The sequence below is a fragment of the Jaculus jaculus genome, chromosome 15, assembly GCF_020740685.1.
Source record: "Jaculus jaculus isolate mJacJac1 chromosome 15, mJacJac1.mat.Y.cur, whole genome shotgun sequence".
NCBI lineage: Eukaryota > Metazoa > Chordata > Mammalia > Rodentia > Dipodidae > Jaculus > Jaculus jaculus.
In genome coordinates, this window is record NC_059116.1 from 74,531,830 (window position 1) to 74,557,052 (window position 25,223).

At 50.4% G+C, this 25,223-nt stretch overlaps 1 protein-coding gene across 4 annotated transcripts in view; it reads right to left on the reverse strand.

Annotated features, from left to right (window-relative positions):
• Positions 1–4,387: 4,387 nt before the first annotated feature.
• The window catches only part of Pfkfb3 (6-phosphofructo-2-kinase/fructose-2,6-biphosphatase 3), a 34,484-nt gene continuing 13,648 nt past the window's right edge, over positions 4,388–25,223 (reverse strand). Inside the window, exons 6-17 of one of the 4 annotated variants that reach the window (XM_045134827.1) lie at positions 24,889–24,945; positions 22,695–22,819; positions 21,142–21,349; positions 19,773–20,024; positions 16,656–16,785; positions 15,292–15,354; positions 15,111–15,175; positions 14,490–14,576; positions 13,460–13,633; positions 10,943–10,965; positions 7,479–7,531; positions 4,388–6,092 (exon numbers count right to left, since the gene is read on the reverse strand). In XM_045134827.1, the coding sequence (XP_044990762.1) occupies positions 7,489–7,531; positions 10,943–10,965; positions 13,460–13,633; positions 14,490–14,576; positions 15,111–15,175; positions 15,292–15,354; positions 16,656–16,785; positions 19,773–20,024; positions 21,142–21,349; positions 22,695–22,819; positions 24,889–24,945 (1,227 nt within the window). In that variant the 3' untranslated portion in view covers positions 4,388–6,092; positions 7,479–7,488. The remainder of the gene's footprint in view (positions 6,093–7,478; positions 7,532–10,942; positions 10,966–13,459; positions 13,634–14,489; positions 14,577–15,110; positions 15,176–15,291; positions 15,355–16,655; positions 16,786–19,772; positions 20,025–21,141; positions 21,350–22,694; positions 22,820–24,888; positions 24,946–25,223) is intronic. The other 3 variants (XM_004662396.2, XM_045134826.1, XM_045134825.1) reach the window with 3 other exon arrangements.

Sequence of the window (25,223 nt, forward strand, 5' to 3'; positions counted from 1 at the left end):
GAAAACAGCATGCCATGAACAACAACATCTGCAGCAAATTTGATTGTCAAAATGATATTGAAATATGCGTTGAAAACCATCTGTCTGGTTACTGTCAGGCTTCACTGTTCAGTTGCTTGTAGCGCTGCCCCAGACAAAATTGAGAGCTTTCCCAAAGGATTGTGGGTCCACTGTAAATTCCCACAGTCTGGCAGGCTGGAAAATATGCCTGCATCATCTTTTAGTATTGTTTCAAATATTTTATTTACTTATTTGCAAGCAAAGAGAGAATGAATGAATGAATGGGTGTGCCAGAGCCTATGAGCCACTGCAAATGAACTCCAGACCCATGAGCCATGTTGTGCATCTGGCTGTACGTGGGGACTGGGGAATCGAGCCTGGGTTGTTAGGCCTTGCAGGCAAGTGCCCTAACCACTGAGCCATCTCTGCAGCGCTTGTTTTTTAATATTTGAACTGGCCTGTGTTATTGTGTAAGAAACCGGGCTGTGCTTCAACATATCCCTCTCCCCTCTCCTCTCTCACTTTCCCCGAGTCCCCTGGACAGTTTGGCTCCTACTTGCATGTCCAATATGCATGCATGATTTTATGTCTATAAACAACTCTAGGACCTACAGGTGAGAGAAAAATGTGACATTTGTCTCTCTGAGACTTAATTCCTGCCAATAAAGTAACTTTCTTCTTCATGGATGAAAAAAAATTCCATTGCATCTATAAACCACATGTTCATTATCCATCTCTCCAGGTTTGGGGATGTTTTCTTGTTTGAGACAAATTCTCACTATGTGGCCTAGCTGACTTCAAGTCAAGTGATTTTCCTACCTCAACTTCCTGAGTGCTGGGATTATAGGTGTGTACTACCACATCTAGCCTTTGTTTTTTCCTGGTTTTTGGAGGTAGGGTCTCACTCTAGCCCAGGTTGACCTGGAATTTACTATGTGGTCTCAGGCTGGCCTCAAATTCACAGTGATCCTCCTACCTCTGCCTCCCTATTGCTGGGATTAAAGGCATGATGTCACCATGTCCAGCTACACCTGGCTTTTAAATACATATATTATTTAGTTATTTTATTTATTTATTTTTTATTTATTTATTTGAGAGCAACAGACACAGAGAGAAAGACAGATAGAGGGAGAGAGAGAGAATGGGCGCGCCAGGGCTTCCAGCCTCTGCAAACGAACTCCAGACGCGTGCGCCCCCTTGTGCATCAGGCTAACGTGGGACCTGGGGAACCAAGCCTCGAACCGGGGTCCTTAGGCTTCACAGGCAAGCGCTTAACCACTAAGCCATCTCTCCAGCCCCATATCTGGCTTTTTAACTCATGCTGGATTTTATTTATTTGACTTGGGGAAGAGTGTGCTAGAGATCAACCCCCCCACACACACACACCCCCAGGACTGTAGGACTTTCTACATGCTAATCAAGTCCTCCACCACTGAGCTATGCCCTGAGCCCTACAGTAGTCTTAATTTTCTTAGACGAGAACTTGAAAGATTGGGCCAGGTTTTGAAGCCCACTGCTCCATCCCCTGAACTCGTCCCCTATTGAGCAGGGAAACATGGCTCAGAAGTGTATGAAAGTGCCTGTCCCATCGCATACTTTCCACATCCAACTTTGGAGTCTCTTCAGCATGCAGGTGCCCGTGGTTGGTGGTTTGTTCTCTGGACTACCCAGGGTGTCTGGGAGGGTTCTGACTGGGTGCACACATTCTCGTAGACAAAGACCTTGAAGCTCAGGAGTAAAGAAAAGGCTCTTCTTGACTTTTGGCAAAGAAGTCATAGAAATTTGATCAAGCTTTTTTTTTTTTTTTAACCCCCTTGTTTGGAGAGGGCTAGAAGTGGGTGAGAAAGGGCGGGAGTGTAGGGAACCTAAAATGAAATATGCCAGGGTGAGGGATGGCTAAGTGGGTCAGAGTGCTTGCTGCACAGACGTGAGAACCTGAGTTTGAGCCTCAGCATTCACACTGAAAAGTCAAGTATAGAGCCAGGCGTGGGGGCGCACGCCTTTGATCCCAGCACTCGGGAGGCAGAGGTAGGAAGATTGCCATGAGTTCGAGGCCACCCTGAGACTACATAGTGAATTCCAGGTCAGCCTGGGCTAGAGTGAGACCCTACATCTAAAAAACAAAAACAAAAATAAGCCAAATATAGCTACTAAATTTTATTTATTATTTATTGCTCTAAACCCCAAGGCTAAGGGGGACAAAGAGAAGAGTGTCACTGTGGATCATTTGTCACACAGTCTAACTAAAAAATGGAGCCACACTCCGGTTTCAGTGAGGGATCCAGTGTTAAGGAAACAGGTGAACGTGCCATACAAGGACATCCAATGTCTTCTTCGGGCCTCGGTGTGCATGTGCATGGGACACACACATCTGTGCACACATGTGCACACATTACATGCACATGTATACTACACACACACGCACCCCAAAGGAAGGGAGGGAGGGATATACCTGCCTGGAGTGTGACGTGATGCAGACTTGCTGCGGTGTTAAAGGACAGGGAAAGGGTTCAGAACAAAAAGAATAGAATTTGGCACTGGAGAGATGGCTTAGCAGTTAAGGCACTTGCCTGCAAAGACAAAGGACCTTGGTTCAATGCCCCAGTACCCACGTAAGCCAGATACACAAGGTGGCTCATGCATCTGGAGTTCGTTTCCAGTGGCTGAAAGCCCTGGTGCACCCATTCTCTCTCAGCCTCTTTCCCTCTCTCAAATAAATAAAAATAATTTTAAAAAATAGAATTTGATATGTCACTCGGTATGATACCACAGGGGCAGATAGTCTTGTATGTGTTTGTCAAACCCAGAGAACTATAGATGTGCCCTGATATAAGCCATGGGCTCTGGCTCCCGACAATAAACTGAGGCCTTTCCTCCAACTGTAACACGTGAACCACATGAACACAACGTGCTAATGAGAGGAAACTGCAGAGCCAACATGAGTGCACAGTGCCTCTGCTTTCTCTCTCTCTTTTTTGGCAAGTTTGTGTGTGTTGTGTATGCACGTATGTACACACTTGTGTGTGCACGCACGTGTGTGGAGGTAGAGGCTGACATCAGGCAGGGTCTCTCACTTGAACCCATGCATACCAACAGCCAGCCAGCCAGCCCCCTGGGATTCCGTGGGCAAGAGCTGTGCCCACAGAACCACCTGCCCAGCCCCTTTACTGCCCTTTTCTGTGCGGCCTCGGTGAGCACACTCTCAAATAGAGGTGTCTAAGACAGGAAGGATAGAACGTGCCTGGAGCCCCGGCTTTTGAGCAGCTGAGGGGAAGGGTTGGGAGTTCAAGGGAAGCTTGGGCTACATGATATAACATTCTCTCCCTCCCCCCACATGCTCAACAATGCAAAGTCTATTACTGTAACATAAACTACCATGTCTTTTCCCAATGTGAGCACTATGCAGTATGAACAGTATGCAGATGTTTGGTTCAAAGATGATGCCATGGTGGGTGAGAAGCTTAGAGGTATATTGCCCATAAATACCAGTTAGAGGCATTTTGCCCCCCTCCAATAATTAGACATATATTTCATCAATATATTTCAACCACATGTTTTATTGGTCTGGCAACGGCAAAATATACAAATTTCTCAAGGCATCCCATTTGAAAGATACACAGGTTCATTGCAGGCCACTGACTCAGACCATATTATACAGAACACAAAGAAGTCATAAATCACACATTAAAAGCCCCCCCAAACCAATTAACAATTAAATCAAATCTATACAGCTTTCTATTTTTAGGCTCCCTTATGCATATTAAATAAATAAATAGCACATCTGCTATCAAAATAATAAAAAAATAAATTTCAAGTATTACAAATGAAAATATCATTGGTGTGGTTCAAACAGTTTTCTTCTCCCCCAAAATGAAGAGCTTTGCCCATGATCAAAGAAAGGGGGAAACTCACCTAAAACAAATATGCAAAGTTAAAAACAATGGTCCCAGTTTTATTTATTTATTTTTTGAGGTGGGGGGGGACAGTAGAAACAAAATTTCCATGATGGTAGCTTAGATTCCTACTTTTCTATACCTCATCCAAAATCAAGTCACTAGCTTTCAGATTAAGCAGCTGTTCTATCTTCTCCAAGATCTCCCCTGCCCGATCTCCTTGGTGTTTCTACAGAATCTGAAGTCACATCGGGCAAAGTCTTCGTACTGACTTTAGGTGGTCACAACTGAGGCCCCACCTATCTCAGAGATGAGAATTGATGCTCAGAGTTGGCTCCGCTAGAGAGTGGAAAGGCCAGAGAGGGGCCCCTAGGAAACCATGACCAAGAGTGAGGCTGCAGCACTAGGCGTGGTGGCCCCCACTTGCCATCTCTGCACTAGGCAGGCTGAGGCCACGAGTTCTAGGACAGCCAGGCTTCAGAGTAAGACCCTGACTCAAAAAAAAAGCAAAGCTGCAAGTGCTTTGCGTCGAACAGTATGACCAGCCTGAACATGTCCACATGTGCGTGCACTACAGTCTGCCAAGACTCAGGACACTGGAAGAGACAGAAAATGGCCAAGTCCTTAGCCACCCACAGAAGTGTGTGTGTGTGTATCCTCTTCTCTGGTGGATTGCCAATCAAAAGTGGGTGGACTGGGCAGGGCGGGTTTGAATGGTTTGGTGTTAAAAACGCGAATGTTACCTATCTCTGAAATGTGTCCCTGTGTCCACCTCATTCCAGTGGAGGGAAATGGGTATTCTTTAAAAGATCTCCCCCCAAATGAACAAAAATTAGCTCTTCTCTCTACTCCCAAAGTCAGGTGTCTGAGTCCTCAAGCCTGATCCCGGGCCCGGTGTGGGCTGGGTAGGACTCCAGGGCTCACAAGCAGAACACAGAAACCAAAGGGAGCTTTGGCGCCAGCTGTGAGGCATCCTTCCTGGACAAACTCTAGGGAGAGCTCCCACTAGTTTCTTCTGGATTTAAGACACCCCCTCCTGCCCCAGGGCGGAGACAATAAAGGAGAGGAACCAGCAGAACTGTGGGAAGAACCACACTCCCCATACCCCGCTTTCGACTCTTACAAAAAAGGTCGCCATGAAGCCAAGGCACGGACGATGTTATGAGCTTGTGGAAGTTGGTACAGAGAGTTGGGCACCAGGCACACAGCAGACACTCGACAAGACGTGGAGACAGCCTCCGAGGAGGAAGCAGGCCTGGACCGAGCCTTTCTTGGGCCATGGTCGCCTCCTGGGAAACGTGGTGACGAAGGCTGGGTGATCTGCTGCCCACAAAATCCCAAACTGCGTCTTAGGGGCACATCCAGCTCATCGCCTCAGCAGCTCCTAGCCCCCAAGGGTCAAGCGCCCCAACACCTAAGTTCCTGACGAAAGGTGTGACTTTCGGGTCCAACTTCTGCCACACACAAAGAAAGTGCAAAGCAAGCGTTCCCGGGAGCTTGACTCCCCCAGGCACCGCCGACCCAGGCGGAAGGACAGGGGTCCAGGCCCCCGGGAGAAGAGGTCCAGGTGTCCCCTTCAGCAGCGCAGCCAGTGCACCCCTGAGCTCAGGGCACAGGAGGTGTGTGGAGGAGACAGGGCACGTCACTGCCCAGCTGACCGGGGGGCCTCAAGTCAGGGACTTCTCAGAGGAGCGAGCCCCGCTCAGAAGACACCCCAAGTCCTAATCATGAGGCACCCTCCCAGGCCGAGATGCACAGACGTGTTTGAACATCCCGAGCCTTCGGTGACTGAGCCACCCTTCCTTTGAGGACACTCGGCCACTCTTCTCTCCAGCCACCGTCACGCCAGGCCAGGGACCCACAGAAACCAAAGAGCAAGTGCAGTGTCCAGCCAGGGCCCGGTCACCTCCTCCCGGGCTCCCGACCACTGCCGCGCGGGAAGCACCGGGAGGGAAGGGGGTCTGCAGCACGGGGTCCGGCGGCCACAACTCTGCGGGGTCTCAGCCATGTCCACGCTGCGGGCGACCAGCTGCTCTTCAACCAGCAGACCTCCCTTCTCCCCTACCCAAGCCCGGCCCCCGAGACCTTCCCGGGGTCGTCGGGCCGCGGGGAGACAGAGGCACAAGGCGAGGCGTCGCGATGGGGATGGGCTGGAGCCGAGGGTCCGCTTCAGTGCTTCCGGGAGGAGCCCTTCACGTTCTGCGCTCAGGAAAGAGAGAGAAGCGGAGCGTGAGCGATCGCCGCGGACTGCCTGCTTCCCGACAAGAAAAGTCCGCATGCCACGAGACGTCTTCCCTTCCCACCACCCCCGAAGAGAACACACCCTGAGATACAGGTCATCGCAAAACAGGTGGAGGAGCCCGAGTCTCAGAACACAACAGAAGATGACCCAGGTCACCGAGAAGAGCCGGGCACAGGCCAGGAACCCCCTTAGCGCCTGGGCTGTCTTCAGCCACAGGGAGGTGCAGAGGTAAGTTGGGACGAGAATGGGACTCGAGGCCCTGACACTGCAGTGGATCAACGGGAGCTGCTACGAGAGGCCCACGAAGCCCAGATGGGCAGGGTCACGGTCACGTCCATCAGAAGACCTGGGCTGCTCTCGGGGCAGAAATGAATGGGATGTCTGGAGACATAGGGACGGCCCAGGTGGAGGAGGTCATGTTTGATTTAAGTGGTCCTGGTAGGAAGCTCCACTCCCAAGGCACTGGCTAGTTCTGAAGTCAGCTGGAGACACACGATCGCTGCGCTCTTCCTGAGCCCCTCTCATCTAACCACCCAAGACGTTAAAAGCATTTACTCTAGGGCTAAGCATCTCCCCCAAAACCATTCTACCACAGCAGCATCATAGAGCAATGGAATCCAGGCAGGCAGAGGGCCTCCACGGGAGACATCTCTAAAGAGATGCTCAGGTGAGAGGGAAGGGAATTATCATGGCTTATTGTCTATAATTATGGACAAAACACTTTTTTTGAAAAAAAGAAAAAGCTGGGCAAGGTGGCACACACTTTTAATCCCAGCACTTGTGAGGCAGAGAAGTTGGAGGATCACTATGAGGTCAAGGCTACCCTAAGATGACATAGTGAATTCCAGGTCAGCCTGAGCTAGAAGGAGATCCTACCTCGAAAAACCAGTAACAATAATATTTTAAAAAGTGATGCTCAAGTCAGTGCTGGATGGCCATGAGTCACCATGCTCATCTGGGCAGAACTCTGGCAGCTAGGCAGCTGGTGGCCTGTGTGGAAGGGGGGAATTCTACAGGTAGTGCCCTGTGTCATTGGCCCAAGGTCAAAGGGCTCCTGTTACCCGTGCAACTGCTGCGTCAACCTACCACGGGCCCAGGGCACCTGCACACGAAGGTGACACAACCCCAGCCCTGAAGCCGTTCACTCAGGGCTCCCGGCTCAGGACACACGAGGCAGGGGACATGGACGGCACAGGACCTCACGATGATGGCGCTGCTGGCAAGGCCTTCCACGACCGACACATGAGCCACATACTGCACAGGGCCAGTGTGCACACAGACCAAGATGCCAGGATGCAGGGAGACGCGGGGTGGGGGGCAGGGTCATGCACCACATCATTTACCTTTCCAAGGTTAGTAAGGAGAAAACTTTGAGAAAATGTGACAGACTGTTCGTCTTTCAAGCATAGCGGGGAAGAAAAGCAAACATGTGGGAAAAGGAAAACAAAATCTTTTAGTAGTATTTTCTCCCCAGTGGGCATGTGCGCTTTGTGCACCGTCAGTAGCAAGTGTCCCCACAAAGTCGCTGCAGAGGGCGGCACCCAGGCTGTCATTACAACTGTGCCAGGAGTTCAGGACCTTGGGCATCAGACCCGAGGACTTTTGTCCTCCCAAGTCTGAGCTCTCCAGCTGCCCACGTGAGCACGGGGCAGAAGGAACAGAGGGGCATTTACTGCTGCATCTGGCCACCTGTCCACAACTGGGGGTGCCATTGGGGAAGGCCGTATCTCCTTCAGAGGGCTCCCTGTCACTGCAGCCTTGAGGGTTTTAAGCCCTGGCTTCCTGACTACAATGTGACTAGCCCATCTGGCCCCTGCCGCCAGCCCCTCCCCCTCCCACGATGAACTATATCCCTCCAGTTGTAAGCCAGAAAGGGTGGGAGAGGGGCAAGCCTTCTCATTAAGCTGCTTCTCATAAGGTTTGAGGTCACAGCAATAAGGAAAGCAACTAGAACAGACAACTGGTAAAACGTCCCAAAGTATGCATGAGGACCAGGACATCAAGTCTTCTTGGCAATAAACCAGTCTTCACCCATCAAGACTTTACGAGGTGCCACATAGAAGGCTCACTATCCACACTTATAGTTATCTCTCCTTACAGATGATGGTTCAGATCCCAAAACTGGTTTCACTTGAGTTAACTACAGTTCAGACTGAATTCACTCTGCAATCTCAGGGTGGCCTGGAACTCACAGTGATCCTCCTACCTCTGCCTCCCAAGTGCTGGGATTAAAAGTGTGCGCCACCACGCCCAGCTTGGCCTGACTTTTAAGCCAGGTAGGGGCCACATGCTGTTATCCTCAGTATTCCTAAGGCTGAGACAGTTAGACTGCTGTGAATTCAAGGCTGACCTGGCTTACAAAGCTGAGTTCCAGGGCATCAAGGCTACCTAGCAAGAACCTGCTTCAAAAAAAACTAAGAAGGGGCTGAAGACATAGCTCAGTGGTTAAAGGCATCTGACAGCCTGGGTTCGATTCCCCAGTACCCACGTAAAGCCAGATGCCCAGAGAGGCATATGTGTCTGGAGTTCATCTGCAGTGGTAAGAGGCCCTGGCATGCCCATTCTCTGTGTGTGTGTGTCTCTCTCCCCTTCTTTCTCTCTTATATAAATAACTTAAAAAATATATGGGCTGGAGAGATGGCTTAGCAACTGCTTCAAGGCACTTGCCTGTGAAGCCAAAGGACCCATGTTTGATTCCCTAGTACCCACATAAGGCAGATGCACAAGGTGGTACATGCATCTAGAGTTCATTTGCAGTGGCTGGAGGCCCTGGCATGCCCATTCTCTCTCTCTCTCTTGCTCATCTGCCTCTTTCTCTCTCAAATAAGTATTTAAAAATAATAAGTAATAAATGAATAATAAAATAAATAAATAAATAAAACTTGTGGTCCCAGGGCCCAAGCTGATTCCTAGAATCAGACACTTCTACTGTCCAACTCATAGGAGTATCCAGCCTTTTGCCATTGTGACATCACATCACCATCTACAAATGTGTTAAACACATTCCTAACTATCCTGGGTGCAGGTGGCCTGTGGCCCACAGGCTGGGCACACCTGGCCCAAGATGTATGGTCACACTCCTACACTGGGCTGGACTCCGGCTCCAGAGTAGCATCCGAGCAGAGTGAGAAGCGATGAGTCTACTGGATGCGTTTGTTCAAGTGAAGGGTCTTGCCAAAAGCACTGTTCGATTCACCTTGGAAACGGACAAGTTCAGCTTTGAAAGGGGGAGATGAAAATGAATGCCCGCCCCCGCAGGGAAGATTTCTTCCTAAGGGAACTGGATACACACAGATGTGAAACCATAAAGTTCTAAACCGCAAGGCTCATTGGTTAGGCTGGTCCTCCAGTAGGCCACAGGCTAGAATGGAGGCTTCTGAGGTGCTACAGACGTTACACTGAGAAGTCCATAGTCAGTTAAACCCTCGGCCATGGGAAGCAGATGCAAAGAAAACTGTGGAAGCTAAACCAGAAACCAGCAGCTGCTGGCAGTGCCCCTCACACTGCAAGAACCAGAGGCCTAGGAACAGAGGCCAGAAAACAGCCCCTGGGCTGCTCCCAGAAGTGAGCAGGGAGGAAGAAAGCTGCCTTGCGAAGAGCGAGGCCCACCTGAGAGCTGGCTCTGTTCCTACCAGCGGACAGGCCGCCTTAGCAGAGCAAGGTGCCCTGCTCATGTCTTAGGGTTACTTCAGGGGTGAAAGGTTCCACACAGCTCTCAGAAGTACATCAACCATGAGCCCCCACTTTTCAGGTCACTGGGCTGATCTGAACCTCCCCACTTTCTGCACAGAGGGAGTAATGGGGAAAGGCCGGGATGCCTGGAGGAGTGGTGTGGCGGTTGGAGGTGGCTGCCCTACGAAGGCCTTGGCTCCTCGGCGCGGTGAGGCAGCAGAGCAGCGGCCTCTGTTTACCCAGCTGTGTGGTGGCTGTCGGAGCTGAGGCTAGGCCAGAGATTCTCCGCAGAGGGTTCTGGCCAAAGGAGGGGAGTGCAACATCAAAGCTGGACCCAGCTCTGGCCTTCACATTGAACTTGAGCGTGGTCCACACGTGCAGTTTCCACATAGACTTCCCCAGAGTGTAAGGAGTGAGAAAGGCATGGCTCCGCATCACCAAGGTGCGCTCTGTGTGTGTGTGTGTGTGTGTGTGTGTACACATGTACATATATACACAATAGGTGTTGGATAAATTTTCTTTTCAGAATAAAAGGATGTAAAAAGGGGTGTAAAAAGCAATAAATGACCACAGGTCTAGGCCTGGCTGATCATCACAACATGACCCTGGGAGGGAAATCTGGATGTATGCCAAGTCCCCATTACAACCTACCCACCCCAGGAGGGATCGGGGATCAGCACACTGCAGCTGTGACGTGTGGGGACATGCTAAATGTTAACTGGACCATAACACAAGCCAGCTTCCATCCCTTTCAAACTAACTTCTTTAGCTCTCAGTGTTGTTTCTTTTTTTTTTTTTAATTTTTCATTTATTTTATTGTGCGTGCATATTCCAGGGCCTGTTGCCACTACAAATGAACTCTAGACACATGCACTGTTTTTGCACCGGGTTTGATGTGGGTAGTGGGGAATTGAACTCTGATCATCAGGCTTTGCAAGCAAATGCTTTTGCTCACCGAGCTGACTCACAAGCCCCCCGGTTTCTTGAATTCTCTTCTCCCTCCCGTGCCCATGTCACCCCCGGCCTCTGCCTCCACCTAAACTGCCCTCACAAGCACCTCAACGGGCAGAAGCCAAGCTGGCAAGGAGGCAAGAACGTGCACAAAGGACAGAGTGATGCGGACAGAGATACTTACAGACAGGCTTTCCCTAGCAAAGGCTGCAGGCGGAGAAAGTGGAGAGAGAGAGAAGTCAGTGAGGAGGCGATGGCAGCTGACGAGCCAAACCTGGGCACCTCTTCTTGAACTTGGCCCAGCCCCTAGCTCCCACATGGCCTTGGCAATTCAGTAACCCTATAGGACTGGCCCACTAAAGCCAGAGGCAGCTCTGAAGCACAGAAACAGGATTGAACCCATGTCCCTGCATGACTGGGCCAGTGTGACTCTGGTCCTTGTCCAGCCCTGCCCACCTTGGTCCCTTCAAGCATCTTTAACAGAAGTACTGCCCTCCACCGGCCCCCGCCCACTGTGCACCAGGGCAGAACGGGCTCAGAGACGACCTCGGTTCTACTTGGTTATCATTAGAAAACCCCCCGACTGAAGACTGAAGAAGTGTTTGCACCGGACGTGGTGGTGCATGCCTTTAATCCCAGCACTCCAGAGGCAGAGGTGGGAGTATCGCCATTGAGTTTGGGGCCACCCTGAGGCTACATAGTGAATTCCAGGTCAGCCTGAGCCAGAGTGAGACCCTACCTCAAAAAGTAGTTTAAAAAAGAAAAGAAGTCTATACTAGCATTCTCCCAGTGAACACCACTGCAAAGCCAAGGAGACTCAGGGTCTTCCTGGTAAAGTAACCAGGCCACTAAAATCCTATCCTCACTAAGGAGAGATGCAGAAAGGGTGAAAATTCCACACAACCCAGGCCAGATCGCAAGGCCAGTCTGAACTATATCAAGACCATGTCTCAAAAGAGAGGGAAAAAAAAAGTAAGGAGGCTGGGGAGGTGGCTCAGCACGGAAGAGTGCTTGCTGAACAAGCATGAGGACTCAAGTTTGATTCCCAGCACCCACATAAAAATACAGGCATGACTCTGTATGCCTGCAACCCCAGTGCTGCAGGGGACAGAGACAAGAGGACCACTGAGAGATCACCGGTCACCCAGTCATGCCACAAACTGCCATGCACTCCAGGAGCAGAAAACGATTCTACCTCGGAAAAATAAGGCCAAGGAGCGACAGGAGGACATGTGACATCCTCCCCTGAACTCCATACCTGTGTGCATGGGACAAGCACATCTGCACACACACACACACACATATGCCCACACACATGCATGCACACGTGCACCAAAAATATCCTACACTCATGTTACTGAGAGCTACGAATAAAGCTATGCAGGTTCCCAGCTACCTAGTCTCCCCCCTGGACACAGCCCTGACTGCGCGCCACGCGGCTAACTGCACAGCATGAAGTGCCTTACGTGATCTGCCTTCTACCACTAATTCCACAGCCTAGGAAATGGAGGCCTAGGAGCGAGGTGCGTTTTGGAGGCTTCAGTGCTCTCCCCACATCATTTTCCAAACACCAGGAGGTTTAAAGAACCTTGAGGGAAGGCCTGGCATGGTGGCGCACACCTTTAATCCCAACACTCGGAAGGCAGAGGTAGGAGGATCACTCTGAGTTCAAGGCCACCCTGAGACACTACACAGTGAATTCTAGGTCAGCCTGGACTACAGCAAGGTCCTACTTCAGAAAAAAAAAAAAGTACCCTGAGGGAAAACAGGAAGAGTTAGTGGGCTGCAGACGGGTCCTGGCACTGACTTCATAAGTAACTGAATTTAAAATTTAGCCTGCGTCAGGCATGGCAGCTCACACCTGTAATCCTCACAGTCAGGAAGTAGGTAAAAGAGGACTACCACAAGCTCAAGGCCAGCCTGGACTACGTCTGCTGTGACCCACACTCTAACAAAATCAAAAACATTAAAATAGAGTAAATTTTAGCCTGTGCAAGGCCAGGCCCGGGGGCGCAGCTGGGGTAGACCCCATGTGATTTGTGTGTCTCACGTATTTGCAAAGGCACTTAGCAATCTTTGAGAAAATTATTGGCTTTCTGTAAGACAACTATAATACTCAACAACCAAATTCTTGTAGCCTTTACATTCCAAACTAATAAAACTAGTGAAATCTGGCACAGTTAGGGTTTATTTTCCTTCCCTGGTAATATAACTGCTACGTGAGGAGATGGTTCCTTTCTGGTTATCTAACCCTAACCCGGGCTGCCTGATTCTAAAAGGGCTGTGCTAAGTCCAGGGACTTTCCTCTGGGACCCTAGCTTTCTGTCACAAAAGGAGTTAGCCAAGGGAAGGGACAGAAAAGACACCATCAGTCCACGAAGACAGATGCTCGAGGGTCTGTGCTGGACAGAGACCCTTCAACTGGGGATTGCTGCAAACTTTGTGAACAGAATTGTGATGTTTTATGGTTTCTTCTGTTCTGCCTGGTTCTGCCCAATATAAGCCAAACTTCAGAAATAACAAAGTGACTATCCTAAAGGAAGATCCTCAAAGGACGCTCTCATGTCCTCCCCACCCCCAACGCCCAACATGCACACACACACACACACACACACACACGACCCAAGAGCATGTGTCACAAGCAAGGTCATCTCCCCTGTGCACCCTTGCCCCGGGGCAGGAATGACGTGGAGACACTGACTTGTCCGGGCAGCTGCGTGGGAACCTCCGGGGACAGGCGGCTGGGCAGGGCAGCAGAAGTGGAAGCCATATGCTCCTCAAAGCTGTTGACGCGAGGCTTTTTGGTGGGCTCGGGGCTGGCTAGTGGGGTGACACTATTGCGTCTCATGAGTGGGTTAGGTCCCTTCTTTGCATCCTAAGCGAGACAAAGACAAAAGAGAGAAGGCGACAGTTACAAGGAGTGGGAGAGAAGGGAGATAAGCCACAAAAAAAAAAAAAAAAAAAAAAAAAAAGTTTCCCTGTTCCTGGGTTGTTAGGGATACAGCAGAAGAACCATGGTGAGTGGCCTGGACCCTGGCGACAGGACGAAATCCCTCCCATATCCCTTTCCCACAAAGGGCATCTACATGGACAAATGTAATGCGTGCAAAGCAGGGAAGAGAAGTAATTACAACCATAGCAGAGAAGTGGATCTGAAAAGGGAACCTTGTCCCCAGCCTCCCCAGAGGGCGCAGGAGCGACCCTTAGATCTAAGCTGGCAGGAGGCAAAGGCATTCACCAGACTCTTCCGCCAGGCTCCACGGCGCCCACGTGTACGGAGGGCCGCTGTGCTCACACACACGGCCCCTGGCCTAAGCACAGGTCAGACCAACCATGCAGAGAACACGCAGGAGACAGTCTGCTGGCCAGGACCAGGCACCGGCCTTCCTACCAGCGGAGGCTGTGGCAGAAATATGAACCTACAGATCCCCTGCAGAGCACAGGACCCGTCCAGGTCTGTCTCGCCCCAGTCCTGTCCCAGGGCTCATCAAGGAAGTATTCTGAGACCCCTGCAGCCCAGCTCATCCCCAAGCTCAGTGCCAGGGCTGTCCTCACCCAGCCAACATGAGCGTATCTCCAAGGGTGGGACCTGAATATGGGGTGAGGCAGCCTAGGGACGTGGTCCTCTTCCACTGGAGTCCAAAGTGCCACTGAGCAATAAACTGGCTGACATCGCATGTACCCTTCGTGTCAAATCAGATGGCCAAGCTCCTTTGGAATAGGGACATCACCTGTTTTGCGGACTCCACAGAGAGTAAGTCAAGTTCGGTGTAAGAGGATGGTCTGACTACACTGGCAAAGTGTTGCATTTTGACAGCCTGCATAAAGCAAATTTAAACCCACTTTCACAACGCAGACCTGGACAGAGATGCACTCCACCCAGTAAGGGCGGCAACATAGCTGATCCCCCAAATCTCAGACCTCCCCAGGGCAGAAGACAGCAGTAGCCAGGCACGGGGTCTCCTGAAAACCCATCCTCAGCCATGCTTTGCGTCTCTGAGCCTTGGTCTGTTCTCAGTGCTGCCAAGTTCTTGTTAATTGTGACTCCAAGTGCAGACAAACGACCACAAGGACCGGCCAGCCCTGTCTGCCGCGGGCTGGTGAAGCTCGGGTGCTGGGGTGCCAGCTAGAGTCGCGCTCAGAGGCATCTTCCCGCTTCTACTCGGTTCTCCCGCCAAGCGGAAAGAGGTCAGAGCGGCAGGAGGACGTGGACAGAAAGGAAGAGTTAACCATTTGCAAAAGGCTGTTAAGATAATGCCAAGGACAGAGGCACTGCCAGGGTGGCCAGCGGGCCACCCAAGGAAACACTCCAGAAAGCCACCACACCTGGGGCTCGCCGGGGCCTCACTCACCTCCGACCTCTCCCGGTGTGTGCTCACCGACTCCACGTTCAGGTAGATGGATTCCACACGGCACCCTGCATTGGGGAAGACAGCTTCTGTTGTAAGGATTGTCCCCACCTACAGACCCCCGCCCCCCTGCCACCAGGTAACAGGGTCCCAAAGGCAGAGCTTGGCAGAAACTACTACTTACCATAAGCCACGGGTGTCAGTTTTAGGACAGTGTGAAGGGGACATTTCAGGTACGGCATCTCCTCTGAGAAAAGACATACGGTCCCTCCGTTAGATAAGAGATTTCAAAGATAGGGAGTCATGGGGGGCATTCCTAGGCCCCCAAAGCAAAGCCATGCATAGGCCCCAGAAGAAGCCAGGCAGAGGTATTTTCCCCAGCACACAGGCTGCCCAGCCCAGGGCGGGGGGTTTCAGGAAAACAGCCCTTGCCAAAATCCAAACAGCTGAAAACCCAACCTCGCACAATGAGTTAATTTCTTTTTCTGCGTGTGTATAGGCGTGAGTTTATGTATGTTTGTCCACATGTATGAGCACATGTGTGCACAGGCATGGAGGCTAGATGTCTGTATCAAGTGTCTGCCTCAGTAACTTTCCATCTTACTTTTTTTTTCTGGGCCTGCGGGCACATGCCTTTATGATAGAGAAAGAGAATTATCATGCCAAGGCTTCTGGCCTCTACAGTGGAACGCCAGGCGCATGCGGCCCCTGGTGCACATGTGTGACTTTGCACATGAATCACTTTGTGCGTCTGGCTTACATGGGATCTGTGGAGTTGACATGGGTCCTTAGGCTTCTCAGGCAAGTATCTTAACCACTAAGCCATCTCTCCAGCCCTCCATCTTACTTTTTGACACAGGGTCTCTCACTAAACCTGGAGCTCACCAAATGGGCTAAAAAAGCTAGCCAGCAAGCTCCAGGGATCCTCCTGTCTCTGCCTGCCTGGCTCTGGCGTTCCAGGCACACGCCACTACATGGGTGCTGGGAACTGATTCTTGGGCTTGTTATTTTAACCACCGAGTGACCTGCCCAGCACCCCACCTTCTTTAGAAGAGATTTTACTGGATTTTTGAATAGAACTTAAGAGAAGGGAAAAAGTCAAAGAGAAATGAAAAAGCACTCCTGCCCCCTTTTACAAGTCATTTTCCAAATGATTTAGTTATATATGGGGAGTCAAGTGAACCTCAGACTGACAAAAGACATACAATACAATCTTAATCATAGCATCAAAGAATTCTGGGCTATTTAAAGTGACTAGATGAGAAAAACTGCTCACACTCAAACCAAAGATGCATGGAGGCCGAGGGCTTTCAGACACTGTTTTGTCAAAGGATGCAACCCACTGGGCAGCACACTGCTCAACAGCATTTTCCCCAAGGGGCAGTGCCAAGATGCCAGTGGCAAGAGCCCAGGGCGGCTGTGAGGCAGACCCGGCCCTTCATCTCCTAATACGCAGCCGTGCTGTGCAGTGACAACTGGTCCACTGACACGTGCATCAAGGCCACTTCCCTCCTCCCTCCTCTCGGGACCGAGGCCTGCCTCTAATACCTGCGCTCTTGTCCAGGAAATAGGCCAGCAGACAACGCAGGACGGCTTGGTGGCAGATGACCAGCACATTCTCCTGGCGCTCCAGCTCCATGATCACGGGCTCCAGGCGCTGGACCAGATCCTGGTAGGACTGAGCACAGGAGGGGACAGTATGTCAGCAGAGGCGCTAGGAAGAGCCCTACAGCCACGCCCAGGCTTCTGCCACCAGAGACCAGAACGCTCACTACCCATCTGCCCACCCACCCCCTTGCCCTCCCTCCAGGTGTTAAGCTTTGCACTTGACGAAAGACCCCAGAGCAGCCTGCCGTCTCCTCTCTCCTCCACTCCCCTAACCCTCTCCAGTGGCGGGAAAAAAGCAGGCTCTGCAATGGCATATGACTCAGGCATAAAAAGAAAGGAGTACTAACGCATGCCACATGGGAGGAACCTCAAAAACGCATGCCGAGTCATAAACACTGGGCTGGGGAGATGGCTTAGTGATTAAGGTGCTTGTCTGCAAAGCCCAAGGACCCAGGTTCAATTCCCCATTAGCCATGCAAAGCCAGATGCACAAAGTGGCACATGCTTCTGGAGTTCATCTGTAGTGGTGGGAAGCCCTGAGGTGTCCCATTCTCTCTGACACTCTCTCAGATAGATAAATTATAGATAGGCAGAGATATGATAAATACATAGGTAAATCATTAAAAAAAAAAAAAAAGAACCAAGCCGGGAGTGGTGGCACATGCCTTTAATCCCAGCACTCAAGAGGCAGAGGTAGGAGGATCGTCTTGAGTTCAAAGCCACCCTGAGACTACATAGTGAATTCCAGGTCACCTGGGCTAGAGTTGAAAAACCAAAATAAATAAAGACCTTTTTTAAAGGTCTTCCCTTCTAAGTTCCTCTGTTCTTTTGCCTCCTGACCAGAACTCTAGGAAGTGAAGGCCCCCGTGAGACCAGAGGGCAGCAGGCTGGCCACCAGAGGCTGATAGAAATGCACCCACTACATGTCACCAGCGGCTGATAGAAATCACCCACTACATGTCACCAGCGGCTGATAGAAATGCACCCACTACATGTCACCAGAGGCTGATAGAAATGCACCCACTACATGTCACCAGCGGCTGATAGAAATCACCCACTACATGTCACCAGCGGCTGATAGAAATGCACCCACTACATGTCACCAGCGGCTGATAGAAATGCACCCACTACATGTCACCAGCGGCTGATAGAAATCACCCACTACATGTCACCAGCGGCTGATAGAAATCACCCACTACATGTCACCAGCGGCTGATAGAAATCACCCACTACATGTCACCAGCGGCTGATAGAAATCACCCACTACATGTCACCAGAGGCTGATAGAAATGCACCCACTACATGTCACCAGCGGCTGATAGAAATCACCCACTACATGTCACCAGCGGCTGATAGAAATGCACCCACTACATGTCACCAGAGGCTGATAGAAATGCACCCACTACATGTCACCAGCGGCTGATAGAAATCACCCACTACATGTCACCAGCGGCTGATAGAAATCACCCACTACATGTCACCAGAGGCTGATAGAAATCACCCACTACATGTCACCAGAGGCTGATAGAAATCACCCACTACATGTCACCAGAGGCTGATAGAAATCACCCACTACATGTCACCAGAGGCTGATAGAAATCACCCACTACATGCCACCAGAGGCTGATAGAAATCACCCACTACATGTCACCAGAGGCTGATAGAAATGCACCCACTACATGTCACCAGCGGCTGATAGAAATCACCCACTACATGTCACCAGCGGCTGATAGAAATGCACCCACTACATGTCACCAGAGGCTGATAGAAATCACCCACTACATGCCACCAGAGGCTGATAGAAATGCACCCACTACATGTCACCAGAGGCTGATAGAAATCACCCACTACATGTCACCAGAGGCTGATAGAAATCACCCACTACATGTCACCAGAGGCTGATAGAAATGCACCCACTACATGTCACCAGAGGCTGATAGAAATCACCCACTACATGCCACCAGAGGCTGATAGAAATCACCCACTACATGTCACCAGCGGCTGATAGAAATGCACCCACTACATGTCACCAGAGGCTGATAGAAATGCACCCACTACATGTCACCAGCGGCTGATAGAAATCACCCACTACATGTCACCAGCGGCTGATAGAAATCACCCACTACATGCCACCAGCGGCTGATAGAAATCACCCACTACATGTCACCAGCGGCTGATAGAAATCACCCACTACATGTCACCAGCGGCTGATAGAAATCACCCACTACATGTCACCAGCGGCTTGGCTGCAGTCCCAGAGTACCGCGTGTCAGCAAAGTCCATGTGCACTCAGCATGGCTGCGTGCTCAGCCACCCCGTCCTCTGCCTCAGTGCCAACCCAGCATGAGTGACTAGACAGCGCCCGCACAGCCACCCTGTCTCCCATCTCTCAGGAATGGTCATCACTGGGCACCGTCTTAGCTCTTTCCCGTGCATCACCTGTCCTGAAGTACACGGACACCTCTCCCTGTTGCCAGGATGCATGTAGGAATCACAACTGCACTTCTCTTAGGGCTTTTTTTTTTTAAACAAGGTTCCATATTTAGGGCTGGAGAGATGGCTTAGGGGCTAAGGTGCTTGCCTGCAAAGCCAAAGGACCAACGTTCAATTCCCCAGCACCCACGTGGTCCAGATGCACAAGGGTGGCACCTATGTCTGGAGTTTGATTGCAGTGGCTAGAGGCCCTAGTAGGCCCATTCTCTCTTTCCGTCTCTCTCTCTCTCTCTCTCAAATAACTAAATAAAAATAAAATATTTTAAAAAAGAAAAAGCCAGGCATGGTGGTGCATGCCTTTAATCCCAGCCCTCGGGAGGCAGAGGTAGGAGAACCACGGAGTCCGTGGCCACCCTGAGAGCACATAGCGCGTTCCCGGTCAGCCTGGGCTGCAGTGAGACCCTACCTTGAAAAACCGAAAAGAAAAAGAAAAAAGGAAAGGAAGCCCGCATTTAGGTAAGACAAGACTCGAGCCCAGGTCAGAGCAGACAGGGCCCGCCGAGCTTGTGGTCGAAGCCGAGCCGCGGCGGGGCGCCCTCCCCTCCCCTCCGGCGCGCCGCTCACCTCGCCCGTGGGGTAGCGGTAGTAGTACTTGTCCTGCTCGCGCAGGGCGAACTCCTCGGGGTAGGCGTCCCGGATCTCCTCGTAGGTCAGGTCCTCGCACACGCCCGCGTCGATCTCGTTGAGCGCCTTCCACTGCTCGTAGGGCAGCCGCAGCGCCTCGGCCGTCTGGATGGTGCTCTTCAGCTGGCTGGTCCACACGCGCAGGCCCTGCAGGTTCTGCTCCTCCACGAACTTGCTCAGCGCGCTGGCGAACTGCGCGGGGAGAGCGCGCTATTGCCCAGGGGCCCACCTGACGCCCCCTCACTAGAGCCCAGGGGACCGTGTTCCTCCCTCGCCTGTCGAGTCCACACTCACTCACACACACACACCTAGATGCATACGTATACTCACACACACACATACAATTAAATACTCACACACACACACACACACACACACACCTAGATGCGTACATATACTCACACACATACAATTAAATACAGAAACACACACACACACCTAGATGCATACATATACTCACACACACACATACATACAATTAAATACTCACACACACACCTAGATGCATACGTATACTCACACACACACATACAATTAAATACTCACACACACACCTAGATGCGTACATATACTCACACACACACACACACACAATTAACTACATACACACACACACACACACCTAGATGCATACATATACTCACACACACACATACAATTAAATACTCACACACACACCTAGATGCATACGTATACTCACACACACACATACAATTAAATACATACACACACACCTAGATGCGTACATATACTCACACACACATACAATTAAATACTCACACACACACCTAGATGCATACGTATACTCACACACACACATACAATTAAATACAGAAACACACACACCTAGATACATACATATACTCACACACACATACAATTAAATACAGAAACACACACACAGCTAGATACACAGAGATACAAAGATGGGGGAACCTCAGGAAATGGCTTAGTGGTTACGGCATTTGCCTACGAAGCCTAAGGACCCGGGTTTGATTCCCCAGGACCCACGTAGGCCCTGGCATGCCCATTCTCTCTTTCTCTCTCATAAATAAATAAAATATTTTTATAAAATATAAAAACACACAGACACATACAAATACTAAAATTCTCCCTCTCTCTCTCTCTCTCTCTCTCTCTCTCTCTCACACACACACACACACACACACACACACACAGTATTTAAGGTATCCAGAGTAGAAAACACACACACACACACACTACCCTGGAATCCTACAACTGTTAGGCAGGCTCCAGGCACCTTCCTGCCACTCGTCAGGCCCCAGCCCCTGTCGCCTCTTCTCCCTACCTTCTTGCCTCTGCTGGACAGGCCCGAGTCACCTCCGATCTTGCCCTGGAGGTTGTACTCATTCTCGCCGTGCCGACACAGGTAGATGGTGCGAGGCTGCACGTGGATGTTCATCAGGTAGTACACGATCCGGCTCTGGATGTGGTCCTGAACTCTGTTCACCAGGAACCTCCGGCCAACATCAATCACTTTGATCAGCGACAAATCCCTGCACAGAAACGCCACTGAGGAGCACCATTCCCATCTGCCTAGCATCACAACCAGTGTGCCCACGCCGAGCCCAGCCTGCTTCCAGATTTACTCCCTGAGGGGCCTGCGACAATGGGCTACAGGCTACCCCTAGGATATAGACTGAGTCTCTCTTTCCAAGATGCAGAGAGTAAAGTAAGGCAACAGTTTCCACAGGAAGTGGTCAGGAATCTGGCTAGCTGCGCTAGGAGTACAGACCTGTAATCCTACCTACTATGGAGGCTGAAGTAGGAAGATCAAAAAGCTCAAGGACTGCCAGGGCTACAAAAAATAGTTTAAGGCCAGTCTGGAAAACTTAGTAAAAGACCTTGTCTCAAAACTTAAACACAGGGCTGAAGGGATTGCTCAGTGGTTAAAGAAACTTGTTAGAGCCAGGCGTGGTGGTGCACACCTTTAATCCCAGCACTGGGGAGGCAGAGGTAGGAGGATCGCTGTGAGTTCGAGGCCACCCTGAGACTACATAGTGAATTCTAGGCCAGCCTGGGCTAAAGTGACCCTACCTTGAGAAAAAAAAGAAAGAAAGAAACTTGCTAGAGTGAGACCCTACCTTGCAAAACCAAAACATAAAAAAAGAAGAATATCACTCTCAATGGTAGAATGCCAACAGCAAACCTTGCTCCCATACCGTAGGGTCAGAAATATTTCTATTCAATGAGAGCCGGGCGTGGTGGTGCATGCCTTTAATCCCAGCACTCGGGAGGCAGAGGTAGGGGGATCACCATGAGTTTGAGGCCACCCTGAGACTACAGAGTGAATTCCAGGTCAGCCTGAGATGAGAGCTAGAGTGAGACCCTACCTCAAAAAAAAAGAAGAAATATTTGTATTAAATTGTACTAAATGAGTTGGAAATGTCTTTAAGACATTTTTCCTGTTTTGAATTTAAGACCTTTGTGTTTTTTTTCTTTTTTGGTGTTTCGGTTTTTTGAAGTGGGTCTCAATTCACTATGTGGTCTCAGGGTGGCCTTGAATTTATGTTCTCCTAGCAATACCTCTGCCTCCTGAGTGCTGGAATTAAAGGCATGTGCCACCACGCCTGGCTTTTTTTTTTTTTTTTTTTTTTTTTTTGGCATGGCCTCATGTAGTCCAGGATGGCATTAAACTCCCAATGAAGTTGAGGATGACCTTGAAATCTTGGGCTCTGCCTCTCAAGTTCTAGGGTTACCAGCTTGAGCCACCAGGTGTGGCTCTAAAAGGAAATATTTAAAGACAGTTAATAGAAGTACCTAGGAACAAATGCTCTCTGGGAAGGTGGAAAAGACACCAAGCCTCCACAGAGATAAGTCGGGACGGTTACCCATCTTTACCTGTCGCACTTATCGGGGTCGAGGGGCTGGTAGCTGGCTTCATAGCAGTTGATTCTCTTCATGAAGTCATCCATGGCCTCTGCGGAGTTGCAGTCTTTGTAATCCGGGCTGGAGATTTTAACTTCCTGTAACACCACAAAGAGGCAGCCGATGGATCACACCGCAGGCTTTCTGCTTAGATTAAGCAGGATTCGGGGCTCTCCAAAGGGGAAAGCCCAGAAAAGCTCAGAGTCAAGATTATCCTATCCAGCATTTAAGAGGAAAAAGAAAAACCAGGGGACTGACTCACGGCCTCACAATTATAAGAGGAAGAGACTTGGGAGACCCAGAATTGCGGAATGCAAGGGCAGACACAGGAAACCCACAAGAATCCCATAATGAACCCCTCTGGGCCGTCCACTGAGGACCAGTCCCGTAACTGAGTCATCCGAGCCCTAGCTCAGCAGAACCCACAGAAGCCCCTGTAGCGTTCCTAGCCAGAGACCAGGGCTTTGGTTACAAAGGTACATAAGGGTTGCTGGAGATCCCCTGACTTTGCGTGTGCTTTAAGCACTACCACTTGTGGAAGATGTGTGATTACGGCTTCTCTAACGAGACCTCATGCCTACACCTTTCTAAGGGCTACCCTTTGGAGACAAGAAATCTCCTATAAACACATGGTAGGTTTGAGGTGGGTTTCATTTATCTGCAAGCAGACAGAGATAGAGAGACAAAGAGAATGGGCACGCCAGGGCCTCCAGCCACCGCAAAGAGCTCCAGATGTATGCACCACTCTGTGCATCTGGCTTTACATGGGTCCTGGAATGAAAGGTGTGCATCAACATGCTCCACCTCAAAACTTGTTTTTAGGACAAGCGTGCCTCAAACTCAATATGTTGCTAAAAATGACCTTGAATTTCTAATCTTCCTGCCGGTACCTTAGGAGCACTAGGGTAGCAGGCGTGTGTCGCTGTGCCTCGTCCTGGTGTGTACTAAGGAAACTACCAACAGAGCTCCCTCCCTCCCCAGCCACTCGGAAGATCCGAGCCCATGGGAAGCTCACGCTGTGTGAGTACAACGTCGGATGAGGAAGAGGAACGGGCTGGGATGGAGGGCAATGATGGCAGCGAAACAACTGGAACGTGGTTTCTGCTGCTAACCAGCACACTTAAAACTGGACAAGGGGCTTTTACCCTCTCCTGCCTTCTCACAGGCAGGAACTCTGTATACTTTCTCCTCGTTCCTTCTCTTAATCTAACATAGTCCCTCTAAACCTTTAAAAAATGATCAAAGTGGTCAATTATATACGTCTACAATAAAAACATAAATCTAGCTGGGCGTGGTGGTGCACACCTTTAATCCTAGCACTTGGGAGGCAGAGGTAAGAGGATTGCCATGAGTTCAAGGCCATCCTGAGACTCCACAGTGAATTCCAGGTCAGCCTGGGGCTACAGTGAGATCCTACCTCAAACAAACAAACAAAAAAACCATAAAACTAGCTGGGCATGGTGACACACCTTTAATGGCAGCACTCAGGAGGCCAGGAGGATCACTGTGAGTTCGAGGCCACCCTGTGAATTCCAGGTCAGCCTGAGCTAGAGTGAGACCCTACCTCAAAAAAGAGGTGACTTGCTAAACCCTTCATTGAACCATTTCTGTTTGTAATATATTGCTATCAAATGAGAAAATTAAGGATCATCCAAATACTGCTGATATTTACCCTGAGTTATCTGGGCGAGCTCTACTGGCTCAGTGGACTCTGCTGAGGGCATGTGGCAGGGTGGGAAGAGTTATTACACCCCTTCTTCCAGACTTGGGACCTCTGCCTCTAAGGCTCTGTCCCATTCTTACCTAACAGAGACCTCAAGAGCAAAGTAGACCAGCCTGCTACCCCCCATGCCAGGTCACCCCACCAGCTCTCAGCTGCCAAGTTTCCACCACCAGTAGAAGCTGCTCCCAGCTCTCCCTTCTCTCATAACGCAGCCAAGACTGGGCTGGCAACTGTCCTCACAGACCCTGGACACAGCCTGACTGCAACTGGAAGTGTGTTCACTACTGCGCTGTTGAGCTCATCTCCCTGGGTACTTGCGCCCTCCCAGAATCCACCGCGCAAACACAGGGAAGGGCAGCTCTCCGGTAAGGGTTTAGTCACTGTACAGATATGGGCTCCGGTTTGAACTGCAAATGCCCTCACAGTCTAAGCTGACTGTCTTACCATGATGTTGGAGGCCACAACTGTTGGGTCATCACACACGGACTCAATGAAAAATGCCTGATGGAAGAAAGCAAGACAGAAATATAAGAAAACAACAATCCGGAGGGGGAGCTTTGATGTCATAATTACACACAAGAAAGGTGGACGCCAGCAGGAAAACAGGTGGAACTATGTTATTAACTAAGCTATACTCAGAAAGGCGGATATTGCACGTTTCCTCTCATCCGCGTGTGTGTTTCTGCGTAGGACATGGAAGTAGAAAGGTGACTATGAAAGCGGAGGAGGGGTTAGCAGAGGGAAGGGACAAGTATAACATGACAGCAGAGACAGGGACT